General features: G+C 33.7%; 1 protein-coding gene across 8 annotated transcripts in view; it reads right to left on the bottom strand.

The window, feature by feature from the left end:
- Nucleotides 1-15,796, bottom strand: part of ASCC3 (activating signal cointegrator 1 complex subunit 3) — a 335,679-nt gene that overhangs the window by 62,846 nt on the left and 257,037 nt on the right. For 7 of the 8 annotated variants that reach the window (XM_077902962.1, XM_077902966.1, XM_077902963.1 and 4 more), the window contains 2 exons: nt 11,686-11,797; nt 11,356-11,490 (listed from right to left, as the gene is read on the bottom strand). In XM_077902962.1, the coding sequence (XP_077759088.1) occupies nt 11,356-11,490; nt 11,686-11,797 (247 nt within the window). Of the gene's footprint in view, nt 1-10,804; nt 11,003-11,355; nt 11,491-11,685; nt 11,798-15,796 lie in introns of those variants that run through there. The other variant, XM_077902968.1, reaches the window with a different exon arrangement.

The following is a 15,796-nucleotide window of genomic DNA, read 5'->3' as shown; positions in this document are numbered from 1 at the left end:
GTAGACTCCACTTATACCACCTGGGGGTAGGAAATGAAATTAGGATGTTTAGTTTTTCTTTTGCTCTGTTATATAGAAGTGATGCAGAAATACATTGAGTTGGCTTTAAGTATTGGGAATAATCACACTTTAATTTACCTACTTGGTAGTTCTGTGAGAGTAAAAGGCAGGATGATAGATTTTTAGCTTAAACAATGTTTTGGCATTATATGTACTGGGAATATATTTAGGACAGGAACCATGACATGAGCCTTTTGGAACATTTCTGATCACCATTACTAACTAAGAAGGAGCTACCACTGATTTCTGAACTGTTCAATTTGCTGGACCAATAGGACCCTAACAATAATTTTAGAACACTTAACTTTATTGGGATAAAATTAGAAACATTTTCAGCAGAAACCAATTTCTGGCATACAACAACTACATTTTAAAATATTTTACCCAATGTTAAAGTTTCCTTTTATTTTCCACTCATTTTTAAAGTTTAAACAATGCTCTACTTACTCATAGAGTGAAGTGACAAATGGCTACAATTTAGGGAAGAGATTTTATTTCAGCAGTATCATAATCTTTGATGTTATTTTTATTTCCCCAATATGACTGAATGTGTATCAATAGTTCTTTTCTTTTAATTAAAAATAGATTTATTTATTTTGGAGAGAGGGAGAGCACATGTACATATGGGGAGGGGCAGAGAGAGAGGGAGAGAGAAAAAGTCTCAAGCAGAATCCTATGCTGAGTGTGGAACTTATTACCTGAGTCAAAATCAAGAGTTGGATGCTTAACCCACTGAGCCACCAGGTCCTCCTATATTGGCGATTCTAAATAGCTATGAAATCTGATGTCATTAAGTTAAGCAGAGATATCAATGATAAATTATTTTCAAAACTAAATTGATGATTTCCTTTTCCAAATGATTCATGATAAGGTGTTTGCTGAAAAGTAAACCACCCTGGAGTTTAATAAACATAATTTATATGACACCATTTAGATTATACTTGTAATTAATAAATGTCTAAATGTAGACTCCCTCTGCAAATACTTATATGACCCCTGTAACTTACATGCCTCTTTCCCATAGGGCAGGCTGGTAACTCTTGTCTTTTGGGGAGAACAATGCCTGCAACTCTTCTGCTCTGAACGCCATTAGTAGGACTGAATGCTTCTAATGCAGAGACAAAGCAATAGCCAAGAGACATGTATTCAGCACAAGCCTATCCCTTGTTTTTATTAGCATCTTTGGGCTCTAGGACAAATCTCCTTAAAAGATATGGGTGTTCTATTTCCTTGGTATTCCCCAAAGTACGCTGAGTATTGGATAGAACACTTAGCAAATCTTATAAATGTTGACAAGCCAAAAATATTTTTTATAGATAGCTTAGCCTGAGAAGGTTAATGGTATATTTTATGTACCTTGTGCTTTGTAAGTTTAAATAAAAGGGCAAAATAAGATGCAAGAAGAGCAAAAGGAAGAGTATAAAATGGTAAAGGGAGAAAAGGTATTTAAAAGGTTGCTGGGAAATATGAATTCTAATTCCAACTTTGCCCTTTCCCTGAGAGTTGAGTTTTTAATATTATTTTTCCATATAGATTGTATCATCTTTGGAAAAAATGAGTCTTTGTTCTTTGAAAAAAATGAGAAAGTTAAACTAGGTGATAAGGAAATATCAAAGCTATTCATATTTTGGTATTTAAAATCATTTCATAACTAACACTCTGTGCTCGCTTCGGCAGCACATATACATAACTAACACTCTACTTAGTCACAGACCATTAGAATCCTAATAATTGCCAGTTGTCTTTCTGTGGCACATTATTCAGGAAGCCAAAAAAAATAAAAAATAAAAAATAAAAAATTTAAACAGAACAAATTTCAGGTAACATCACAAATACGTTTTATGCTTATCAGAACATATCAGCTTAAAAATCTTGACATAATCTATTAAAGCACAACAGATACATCTGAGACCAAGGTCTTTTGCCAGGAAAATATTTCACTTTCCTCTGGGCTGAAGAGAGCTCATATGTACAGAAAGCTAGGAGGAAGCTGAGAAATATTGGAGAAGAGGGAAAGTCTCAAGGGAAAGAGACCAAGAGAAGTAGAAAGATAACTTTTTTTCAAGACATTTGCCATCTGTGCCTCTCTAAAAGATGCCAGGCAGCTCCCCAGCCTGAGGGTTAGGGAAGCTCTTCTCACAAACCCTGGAAGATATCCCATTAGGTTTCCCCACCAGGAAGATAAAGAGTAGCAGATGGGATCCTGCAATTGTCAGGAGGTTATTTGGAAATGGAAGGCCATGAGGTTGGTGGTGTTCACTGTTACTCAGTTAACCTCTCCTTCCTTTCATTCTTCCTTTAATGAACTCTTTAATTTTCCATGCTGGGTCCCCTACTGATGCTATTCGTATCTGGCTTGTCCTTTTTATTTGTTTTGTTTTAAATTTGTCTCTTTTTAAAACAAATTTGCTTATTCTTCCAATCTCATGTTTGAGAAAGATATATTTGCAATTTTCTATCGAAAGATTTGTAGTTATGCCCAAACAGGACAAAATTCAACCATTAGAAATGCTCTATTATTGAAAATGTTCTATATATGGGCAGAGCAAAGAATCTGTATGCTTTTAAAGAAAGCAGTACAGAGAACTGCCAAACCTGGAAATTTATTGATATATAAAAATCTTATTGCTCTGGTACTTTTCTAAATTTGGAATGGTTCTATTTTATATTAACATATGAAACCCATACTTTTAGTCAATATCCAAGGCTTTGTGAAAAAATAAGAATTTCACAACTTTTCAGATTGGATATTTGATATATAATCTCATGTTTCTGTGTAGCCACAAAAACCATAACAACTGAGTATATCTTTTTAAAAAATTTATTGAAGATTCTAGAGACAGAATACATTTGGGACATATTCTGTTTTCTTTCAAAGCTATTAGTACTATAGCAAGCATATTCGTAAATCTGTTCAAATAAATTTTCCCTAACTTTGAAATCTTTTCATTTCTATTATGGTTTTAAAATAGGTTACCTTCTAAAAGTTCACTGAACATATCAAATCATGATCCTTGTTTGCCATGATGGCAGGCACTTTCTACTCTAGACTTGGGCTTTCAGTGCCAACATCATTAAGAGATTCTTTAAATTACTTTTTAAATGTCCTTTTCCCTCAGGATTTTCACTTATATCTAATTAGACTACTTACTCCATGCCATGTAATCCCTGTTGCCAAAACTGCTAAATGCTTCAATAAGTAGGAGGAGGGCATCAATGGAGCAAGACAGATGTAATGTCACTGGTTAACAATAGAAGTGTGAAGCAGCTGCCTTAATTATGAAGCTTATTAATTCATGGTGTTAAAAGAAAACTTGGCAAGAGTTCTTATAAGATATCTAAACTTTCCAAATAGCATCATATCATTTAAAACTTAAAATATGTTTTCAATAAGAAATATTGAAATAATTCTGTCACAGTACTTAACATCTGCATTTAACACATATAATTCTAAGTTGTAAGACCACACATAATTTTAAAAGTAATTCTGCTTCTTAATTGACTTTTTAAAAGTATATACTTTTAAAAGCATTATAATTTCATGATTTAAAAATTTTTTACAGTTGGAATTAAAACACTGGATAAGGATAAACTGTGTCACAGAGAGGAAGTAAGTAAGGTACAGAGAAAGAATTCTAAAGAACTACCTCTTTATGGTACCTGGAAAAACTTAACCTCATTAAATTTCAATTTCATGATCTGTATATTAATGTTTACCATGAAGCACTGTTTGATGATTACAAATTATGTAGAATGTGTGGCATGTAGTAGGTACTTAATTAAGGATAGTATTATTTTTTAATGGATGTACTGGAAAGACAAAATTTAAATAAATGAATTGCTATTATAGAATAAGATTAGTGAAAAGAAACAGTCTCAGTACAACTAGAATAGAGTATTTAACTATCATTTAAAGACAAGACATTTGAAAACATGAGCTAAAAATAGTTGAGTTTCTTAGGAAAATGAGTGACTAGAAATGGAAGTCTCAAAAGAGGTGTTACTAAAAAAAAAATTAGTGGAAGTGTATTTTCTTTTTCAGTGTTGACCAAAATTAAGATTTAATGGAGTAATTACCAATAAGAATTAGTACCTGGAAGTTTAACACAATGCCATGTTTAAAAAAACAAAGCTCCTCATGTTATTTGGAATAATGAAAATATTCCAAGAGAAAATCATGTAAATGCCACACAGGTCTAATCTTAATCCCCACTTTCCCTGGTCTGTAAAGGAATGATCACCATATGTCCCAGCAAATATGACAGGCACAGTTCCACCTTGTCTTGAAGTTCCTCAGTAGTTTTATCATGCGTAAATTGCTTCCAGCCCTATTTGAATCTATGTATTTTTGGCATATGTGTGCCACACTCACTCTCTCACATGTTTTTGTCAGTAATGTTCACTATTCTATCTCCTGCCCCTACAGAGAACCTCACACATTATAGGTAAAAAACAAATATTTTTTTTTACAAGAATCAGTACATGGTCTGTGGGTAGAAATACAGTGGACAGAATTTAATATAGACCAATGTAGAGAGCAACATACGAAGAATAAATATAAATTATGTGTTTTATATATACTTAAGATATTTCTTTTTCTTTTTAAAAAGATATTTCTCTTTTTCTTTTAATGATTTTATTTATTTGTTTAAGAGAGAGAAAGCACATACAAGCGGGGGTATGTAGGAAGGGGCATAGGGAGAGGGAGAAGCAGACTCTGCTGAACAGGGAGCCAGACTCTGGGGTTTGATACCAGGACCCTGGGATCATGACCTGAGCTGAAGGCAGATGCTTAACTGACTGAGCCACCCAGGTGCCCCAAGATATTTATTTCTTCAGACTCAGAAATTTCCTGTTTATATTGTCAATATAATACCATTCTGTAAAATACCAGTTGGACCTCAACCATTCTATTTTTTTTTTTTTTTTTTTTTTTAAAGATTTTATTTATTTATTCATGATAGTCACAGAGAGAGAGAGAGAGAGACACAGGCAGAGGGAGAAGCAGGCTCCATGCACCGGGAGCCCGACGTGGGATTCGATCCCGGGTCTCCAGGATCGCGCCCTGGGCCAAAGGCAGGCGCCAAACCGCTGCGCCACCCAGGGATCCCTCAACCATTCTATTGATGGAAAAAAAAGAACAGAATTCAGAAGATAGGGTATAAATGACTTAATGCATTTTTTTTTTTTTTTTTAAATCAAATCTGACAATCTTCTATGAACACTGGAAGAGGGAGGTCTGCAGTGCCAAAAACACTGTATAGGGAAGCATGTCATGAACTAATCTGATTAAAAAGTTTCTGTTATTTTTGAAAGAAAATATACTTTCTGGTAAATATTATAAAGGCAATAAAGTTGCATCCTTACTTAAAAAGAAATTCAGAAAAGTTGGTAGTGATATACAAAATGACCAAAAGTAGGAATTCCAATTTTAATTAAATAAAGGAAAAACAACTGTATGGCTGACTTTGGGATTCAAAATACGTATCTTCTCTAAAGGAAAAAAGGTCTAAAAACAGTTATCAATTATCAGTTATGAATACATACAATCAATCATTTGAGACTATGTTTGATGTTAAATGCAGAGAAATAATACCGTGTATGTATTTTTATGTATTTTTGTATGTATTTATGTATTTTTATTTTTTTTAATTTTTTAATAATAAATTTATTTTTTATTGGTGTTCAATTTGTATTTATGTATTTTTAAATGCCTGGTGAAACTGAGTCAATGTCTTAATATTCTTTTTTCTTTCTATGGTTGATTACCTCCTAGTTTTTTCTCCTCTGTGCCAAGTAAAATCAATCACACTGCAACATAGAGAACCAAGAAAATCTTAATGAACATACTTTTTACATTATCATTAATACCAAAGGAAGCAAAACAAAAAAAATTCATTATGTAGCTTAAGAAAGTGAGAAAACTTCATTCACTGCCAAAACTTAACTGATGGAAGTATTAGAGTAAGTTCACAGTAATACTCAAGAGAACAGAGGCTTTTCAGTTGTGATCTCAGGAATACTAAAAATTCTTTTAAAAAATAATATATTAATAAAAAAGTTTAAAGATGACTTTAAAAACATCATTGACTGGGCAGCCAGGGTGGCTCAGTGGTTTAGCGCTGCCTTCAGCCCAGGGTGTGATCCTGGAGACCCAGGATCCGTCCCACATCGGGCTCCCTGCATGGAGCCTGCTTCTCCCTCTGCCTGTGTCTCTGCCTCTCTCTCTCTCTGTGTCTCTCATGAATAAATAAATAAAATCTTAAAAAAAAAATCATTGACTATCTTTATAAAAGGAGATGCTTATTGGCAAATTGAATTTAAATAAAGTATTTAAAAAATATCAAAAACAAAACAAAAAAGGAGATGCTGGCAGTGAATAAGTTCTAATACTGAATTTTTCAAAAGTATAATGTGATATTATTAAGCACTATAGTAACAAAAACAATGATAACGAAAATAGGCCTTTGACACTTAAGGACTCCTACTACTTTTCTTTGCCCTGTTGTGTTTATCATCCCGTGCTCCATAGCTCCTGTCTGGCTGCTTTTTTTCTCCTTGTTTCAAAACAAGGAGATTAATACGTATTTTTGGAGGTGAGAGTAAAGATAACTTGGCTATGTGAGTCATTTAGGAATCTTTAGTGTGTAACAGAAAACAGTAAAAAAATACTTTTCAGCAAAAGAATGAATTCTAGAAATTGCACTGTAATTACTTCAAATACAATCTTGCTTTATTATTTAATACTTCTTTGTTAGTGACACATGTTCCCTAGGGAATGGAAAGTGATTCCTACACAAGACATGAACAAGACAGTGGTTCCTGCAGATCTCCTTATCAATGGGAGTCCTATAGTTCTAATGCCCCAGCATTTTCAATCAAAACTGATATAGTACAGACTTAGATGCTATCGAGCACAGGCTGAATTTCCTGGACTAAATGCCATAAGACAAGAAGATTATGTCATTGTTGCTATGGAAATTATTAAGGGGTACTCCAAACGATATTTATACAAATATGCTACTGAGTTTATCTTACATTTTTGCAGATGATTTGTTTTGTTTAGTTATCACAAGAATTGACTTTATTTTAATAAAAATTAAATGAGATCATTGTATCTGGTTTTAGTGTAATGGTAGAGAGAAACTGGCTGCTGAAAGGATGGGGACAGGTCTCATGTTCTGATCAATGCCTTTTCAGAAGACAAAGAGAGTTTAATTCTCTCGGTATTAGGTATATTTTTGGGTCTTTTTTAGTGCAATGGAGGGGTATACTGAGTGGAATAGGCATATGATTTTCATAAACATTTACAATGTGCATTGTCTTCTTTTTTTTTTCAAGGATTGGAAGAAGAAATATTACTAAAATGTCTACACGACCCAAAGCAATCTACACATTTAATGTAATCCCTATCAAAACAGCAACAGTTTTGTGAGGGGGATGGATTTGTAATATTAAGAGCAGCGCTGGGACACCTGGGGGGCTCAGCAGTTGAGCATCTGCCTTCGGCTCAGGGTGTGATCCCGGGGTCCTGGGATGTAGTCCCACATCGGGCTCCCTGTGAGGACCCTGCTTCTCCCTCTGCCTATGTCTCTGCCTGTCTCTCTGTGTCTCATGAATAAATAAATAAAATATTTAAAAAAAAATTGCACCAGTTTTTTTCACAGAGCTAAAACAATCTTAAAATTTGTGTGGAACCACAAAAGATCTCAAATAGCCAAAGCAATCTTGAAAAAGAAAAGCAAAGCTGGAAGCATCACAGTTCTAGACTTTAAGCTCTACTACAAAGCTGTAGTCATCAAGACAGTATAGTACTGGCATAAAGAACATAGATCAATGGAACAGAACAGAAAACCTGGAAATGGACCCACAATATACGATCAATTATTCTTTGACAAAGCAGGAAAGAATATCCGATGGAAAAAAGATGGTCCCTTCAACAAAGCACGTTAGGAAAACTGGTTACCCACATGCAGAAAATGAAACTGGGCCATATTTTTTAATGCCATATACAAAAGTAAATAAAAAATGGATGGAAAAAAACCTAAATACAAGGCAGGAAACCATAAAAATTCTAGAGGAGAACACAAGCAGCAACCTCTCTGACATCAGCCATAGCAACTTCTTATTAGACACATCTCTGGAGGTAAGGGGAACAAAAGCAAAAATGAACTACTGGGACTCATCAGGATGAAAAGCTTCTGTACAGCAAAGGAAAAATCAACAAAACTAAAAGGCAACGTATGGAATGGGAGAAGATATTTGCAAATGACATTTCTGATAAAGGGTTAGCATCTAAAATGTGCATCCAGTCTTACCACGTACCTCCCACCTCACTATCTTCCATCTGTGTGTGTGTGTGTGTGTGTGTGTGTGAGAGAGACAAGAGAGGCAGCACGGGACAGGGGCTAAGAACTTATACGTGCAAGATAAAAAGCTTCTGTACAGCAAAAGAAATGGTCAACAAAACTAAAGGACAACCTACAGAATGGGAGAAGATATATTGCAAATGACATATCAGATGAAGGGCTAGTATGCAAGATCTATAAAGAACTTATTAAACTCAACAGCAAAGAAACAAACAATCCAATCATGAAATGGGCAAAAGACATGAACAGAAATTTCACCAAAGAAGACACTGACTCGGACAACAAGCACATGAGAAAATGTCTACATCGCTTGCTATCAGGGAAATACAAATCAAAACCACAATACCACCTCACCTCAGTGAGAATGGTGAAAATTAACAAGACAGGAAACAACAAATGCTGGTGAGGATGTGGAGAAAGGGGAACCCTCTTGCACTGTTGGTGGGAGTGTGAACTGGTGCAGCCACTCTGGAAAACTGTGTGGAGGGTCCTCAAAGAGTTAAAAATAGAACTGTCCTATGACCCAGTAATTGCACTGCTGGGGATTTACCCCAAAGATACAGATGCAGTGAAACGCCATATCACCTGCACCCCAATGTTTACAGCAGCAATGTCCACAATAGCCAAACTGTGGAAGGAGCCTCGGTGTCCATCGAAAGATGAATGGATAAAGAAGATGTGGTCTATGTATACAATGGACTATTACTCAGCCATTAGAAACGACAAATACCCACCATTTGCTTCCACGTGGATGGAACTGGAGGGTATTATGCTGAGTGAAGTAAGTCAACTGGAGAAGGACAAACATTATATGGTCTCATTCATTCGGGAATATAAAAAATAGTGAAAGGGAGGGAATAAAGGGGAACGGAGAGAAAATGAGTGGGAAATATCAGAGAGGGTGACAAACATCAGAGACTCCCAACTCTGGGAACGAACAAGGGGTAGGGGAAGGGGAGGCGGGCGGGGGGTTGGGGTGACTGGGTGACAGGCACTGAAGGGGCACTTGACGGGATGAGCACTGGGTGTTATGCTATATGTTGGCAAATTGAACTCCAATAAAAAATATACAAAAAAAAAAAAAAAAAAGAACTCATACTTGGCTGCTAGACTGCAAAGCATTCACTTACTGTGCAACCTTAGAGACATTAGTTAACCTGTAAAGTGGGAATAATAATGGGATGTTATCAATATAAAATGAATGGTTATTGTTAGGATTAAATGAATTTATTGATGTAAAGTTCCTAGAATAGTGCTTTAGCACATAAAAAGTGCTCAAAGGTGTTAGTTAATATTATTACATGTGTTTCCAAGGTAGGCATATACTTTTAAATATGAGATTAGATAAATACATCGAGGGAGGAGAATATGAAAGGAAAATTATATTCTTAAATCTAACAGATATTAGTTTAAGATACTTGCCCAAATTAATTAACCATTATTTTCCTGTCTTCCATCCAGACAAATCATGTTTTTATGAATCTCCAACTAGGAAATAATAAAAACCTCATTCTTAGCGATCTAAAAGCAATTCTTATTTTTTATACTCATTTCAGAAATGAATTTTTACTTTTATAAAAAAATTTTGATAGCTGCCTCATATACTTCAATTCTGTACTCTTTTCTAGAGAGCAAACAACAGAAAACTGATGAATATAGGATTCATCCATCTATCAATTCATTAATAAATTATTTTCTGACTCACTGCATTGTAGTTGGCTCTAGGCTGCACTCAAAATTTACACACAGTTTCTCAAAGGAAGAACACTGAAAAATTGGAAACTGTGAATGAGGTATTGAAGCCTATTGAGAATGATAAACAAAAGAGGTAAGAAAAAAGCTAATAAGTAAGTGAACTACCTCAGAATCAGTGGACATATAAGAGAAGGACCTTAGAGATATTTATAGTCCAATGGTTCTTAACTCTTTAAAAATAACATCAATGTAGCTGAGGTGTAAGATAATATATAGTATTCATTTATAACATATGCCTTGACTAATGCACTAGCAAAGTTTTGTGGGAAATTATATTTAAACTCAACACAGACAAAAATGCACATACAGCATGCTGAGAGGGAGATGAAGAAAATACTTCTAATAGTAATTTTAACTTCAATAGAAAATTTAGTTCTAAGCTTCTTGGCCAAAACCCAAAACTAAACAATATATAGTTTTTTTTGGCCATGGGATAAATCTGGTTGTGTTGTTATTTTGGAAAGGGGAAAGGAGAGAGAGTTGAACAGTTTTTTTGGCATTAGTTAATTCTAAGAGAACTTAAGTAAAGTCCTTATGTAAAGGAACTTCAGGAACATTATGGATTCAACAAGACTGACTCAAAAGAAGCAATAAGGAAAGCTTTCTTTTTTTTAAAGGTTATTTTTTTAAAATTTTTATTTATTTATGATAGTCATACAGAGAGAGAGAGAGAGAGAGAGGCAGAGACACAGGCAGAGGGAGAAGCAGGCTCCATGCACCGGGAGCCCGACGTGGGATTCGATCCCGGGTCTCCAGGATCGTGCCCTGGGCCAAAGGCAGGTGCCAAACCGCTGCGCCACTCGGGGATCCCAGGAAAGCTTTCAATTATAATTCATAGAAGTTATTATATTGAAGTATAGGGAGATCATCTGGCTGCTAAGGCTAGCGCAGTTTATACCTATTATCCTGTCTTACATATTAATAGTGACCCATTCCATTCTCAGAAGTATCCAAGTTTGGATAATAAATTATGTGGGAAACATGGTCCAAATATGTTGTTCTGTAGTGATCTTGTTTAACAGAGGAAAAGACTTTATGAATAGTTTCTGCCCAATTTCTAGAGGCACTGGCTGGCAGCAATTTAAGACCCAAATTAAAAGAGAAGGTATGAAATATATAAGATATAATCTCTTTATATTAAAAAGCAGTGCAATAATGTCATGAAACTTACACTCAAAATTGAAAGCAATTCTTCGGTACCACATTCAGGTTTCAAACGCTCTTTGAACATTTTAACTGTTTGGTGCTTCAAATAGTAGTAAGAAGCAATTCGGCCATATGTCAGAGGTTCAATGCTCCGATTATCCTATTTCAAAAAGAAAGATAAAATGACAAATAAAAAGTACAATAGAAGCACAGGCATTCATAAAATTAATAGTTCTTATTGCAGGTTACTTTTGCAACAATTTTGTTAAAATTTTTGGTTATCATTAGAACAAAAGCCCTACTGTTAAAAAGCTGGGCAATCTTTTCACTTGGAACGTATATGACTGAGTCATACCTCTCCAATTTCAATACAGTAGGAATGTTCCAATTCAACTAGAGACTTCTCAACCAGACTGGATAGAAATTTGTTCACAGAATCATGGCTCACATCACTCAAATTGTAGTAGCTAGAAAACAAACAAGTTTATTATTTGTTTTAAGATATTTTCTATTAAAATTAGCATTTCAATTTCTTATCATTCTATTCTTTCCAGAATTTCAAAGAACAATTACATTTATGGCAAAAAAGTAAAAAAAATGCAACTACCAGTTTCATGTTACAGATCAAAATTCCCATCAACATTTGTTGACACCAATGAACAATGACAATACATTACGAATGTGTTAGATTAAGTAGATAAAATTCAGCATCACATTAAAAAAGATACTAACTTTCCAGTGTTAAAACTGGCATAACTTTACTTTATACACCTACAGCAAACTAAATGTATATACTAGATTTAGAAACAGAAGCATATTAAATATAAACATATAATTCCCTTTTATATACAGAAACCCATCCTCAGTAATTTTATAAAACTCAAAGAACATTGATGTGGGTAGTAGATAAATTCTTTTAAGGAATTTAGTCATTTATTGTTCTCCAAATGCTTAATAACTACATGTCACCCTAAATATCTGAAGGGACATCATCAAGCTAATAATAAAGCATTGACACATAGGTTCTAGACACAAAAGACACATAGGTTCAGCTCTGTATATTTTGAGTAAAAGGCTGAAGGACATGCAATTCACCTGAATGCTCCTCCTTCTAACTCCAAAACTGTCTTGCCAAATATTAAAGATTGTTAGGGAACAGGTTCGAAGGGTGACAGATTGTCCCTATGTCACGGCAGGTCTCTAATTCTTGGTGGCGAATCCTATACCCTGGTCAGCCTAGAGAATTACACGTCCCATCTCCATCCACATCAAGTAACAGAAGTGTAAAGTGACCTCAGAACAGATCCATCACTGAAACCCTAGCACAAGGGTTGTACCTCTGCACAGGACTAGAAAGGGGATATTCACAGTCTGGGAAGAAAGTGTTAACAATCACAAATGGGAGAGGCCTGAAGGAAACCACAGCCCATCCAGTGTGGTGATTCCTTTTTTCTTTTTTCAAAGAGAAAGATTTGGTGGTAAACATTTATTTAAAATTACAAGTAGGACTTAAAGATGGCACGATATACTTTCAGTAGAAAAGAAGAGAAATGGTTTACTTTTTAATCTTAATCTGCAGAGAAGTTATTGCCTTTCCTGGAAAAGTTCTTGTCACAGACTAAAATAGAGCAATATTTATAAGTGAACAGATAAATAAGTATTGAACTAGTGCTGTTGTTAATTTAAATGAAATGTACAAACTTTTATCTAACCAGGAATATAAAGTGAAAAAACTAGCATTAGAAACCATTAGAAAATATTTCCTTTATCCTGAAAAATGACTAAAAAGAGTTATAGTTAGAATAATGTATTCTGTTGTAGAAAGTGAAAATAAAAATTCTGGATATTCAATGCCCCATAAAAGAGATCTCTAAAGCCATTCCAAATTATTAGTAATACTTATTGTTTTTCATTTTTTTCCAACAAATGGAATTTATCAGCCAAACCTCTTACAACAGAAGTGTTTATTTTTTTATTTCATATTTTTTTGGCTTGCTAAATCTATAGATTTTCCAATACTATTTTCAGCTGTGTGTATTAATATATAGTTGATAAAATTATTTCTAAATTGAAAAAAAAAAGTGAAATTGTGCCTAGGAACTGAATAAGTAGTTGAATTTCTCATGCAAGAATCAAGAAATTCTTTATGCAATTAAAATTACAGAAGGAAGACATTATGAAAATAACATTGCCATGAAAAACAAAAAAATTAAAATATCATAGTTGTCTAGAAACTTACTAGGCCATTTGAAAAAAAAATCTCATGGATGCTGCTACCAACTATAAGCCATTACCCAATAAATATAACTGAATGACAATTTTACCATTTTTTCCTTTAACAAATTTAGTATATTTACAAATGATATGGAAAACCACCTATGATAAAAACTGTCCTTCAAAAATTATAAATTTTTCTTAATATTTATTTTAATCATTTTTATGTATTTACAAGGTATATTTTGATGGGCTAGTACTTTTTCTAACGTTTGTCTAAATTCCTGGGAAGTTTTTAAGACTAATTTGTAGCCTTAATCAGAGTAAATAGTTCTTATACATTTAAAATAAATTGCAAAAGAGAAAACAACTAAAATTATGTCTGAGATTACAATTAATTATTTGATGAGTACATTTTTTTGGGGGGGATTATTTGATGAGTACATTATACATAATCTAACTTGTTAAAAATTAACATTTATCAGAATAACTTAAACTTGAAGATATATCTTCAAGTCTGAGGAGAGAAATGCAAAAATTTAAGTAATTGAATTGACATTCAATTTATTCAGTATCAATACTTTTATCCTTATGCAATCTGGGGGTAATCTAGAATTTAAAAAATAAATACTAAAATTGTTTTCTTCAGGTATCCTGGCATATATAAATGTTAACTTTTAAAAATAGAAAATGCCAGGTTAAATATTTCACTCAAGAATATAATAGGAAAATCTCAATCATTAAAAAACTTCTATATACCCAACACAAATACTAAAATGCATAATTTTTGTTGTGCTGTAACTTTGCTGATTTGTACTACTCTTCTATGCTAATATTTGAACTGTTACTTAAAACATTGTCAAATTTTTATAAAAGATCTGCTACATCTTAGATATATAATTTATTAGACACCGTAAAATAAACTAAATGTAAATGAAATTATTGTTTAGCTCACATAAAATTTTGAGAGATAATATATTCTGACACTTTTCTGTGAATAAACAATGGAGTTTATATTTACATGATCTTCATTAGCATTATATGGCCTTTGCTTCTACTGCGTGAACTTTTCAGTCACTGGGTAATTTCTAGCCTAAATAATTATAAGCATTTAGCTTAAAACATTATATATCATTGATTTCAATAATCACTTTATTAACTTGAAAAAGCAAGCAACGGCTAAGTAAAAAGGTCTGTTTTCATGTTGCACTCTCCACAGTACAAAATTTATAATTTACTTGGTTATTAAAACAGAAATATTACACAACTGCTTAATTATAGCTAAAGGATACAATGTAGTTTCATGTTCACTGCATTGGATCATCAAGTCATTATCTTCTCTCTGCCATAAACAGACAGCCTACCTTTTTGTCAGCATGCTATTTCATTTATTTCACAGAGAAACCCAGTTTCACAATAATTGACTTGTCAGAAGCTCTAATTTATGAGGCTGAGCTCTGTAAGATTTCTCTATATTGGACTCAACCTGCACACAAGCAGGGTTGAATATTTACAATGCTGTTAACAGGTGCTGAGTTGTTTAATGATTCTAATAGCCAGAAGCGTACTGAGAAAGCCAGCGGGATCACAATTACAGGCTGTTTGAACACAACAATTACTAGTCCCCTGGGAGGTGTGAAAGTCAAAGGCAGTTTGATACTGACAGCATCTAGCACATGGGCTAGACAAGCTAACTTCTATTAGCAGTCCATTGGGAAAAAGTCATAACAAACCTCTCCCTCTCATAAAAATTTACAAAGTTCATTAAATTTAAACAATCCAAAAGTAAAACAACTTAAAAAACATATCTTTTAAAAGATCTTATCAAAGGACAAACAGGAATACCTCACATGAAGCCTCAAATTATCTTTTTCCAACCTTAATAAGGATGAAATTTTGCTGGTTGAGAATGAAAGAGATTTTATTATAATCGAAAACATAGATAAAGTTACACCAAACAGTCTGGATTTAATGTGAATAGTGGCAGCCATTTCCTGTTTAGTTATTGTAAACCTGGCCAGAGATCTTGCTGGGAAATTTTTCATCAGTCTTGAAATGCTGCAGCTATAACTGTCAGTACTGGGAAGTCATTTGTTACAGCACCATGTTTTTTTATGTTCAGATTATGCAGCAGTAATAATGACACAAATAATGAAAGTGGTTGCAGGGACAGCTGAAACTACCACAACATTTTTTGTCCCAGAAATGTTTAAAAGCTTTCTCAGGGGAAAATAGAGATTAAAATTGAACAT

The sequence above is a fragment of the Canis aureus genome, chromosome 7 (assembly GCF_053574225.1).
Source record: "Canis aureus isolate CA01 chromosome 7, VMU_Caureus_v.1.0, whole genome shotgun sequence".
NCBI classification, from domain to species: domain Eukaryota; kingdom Metazoa; phylum Chordata; class Mammalia; order Carnivora; family Canidae; genus Canis; species Canis aureus.
This window is presented reverse-complemented; position numbering and strand designations above follow the sequence as displayed.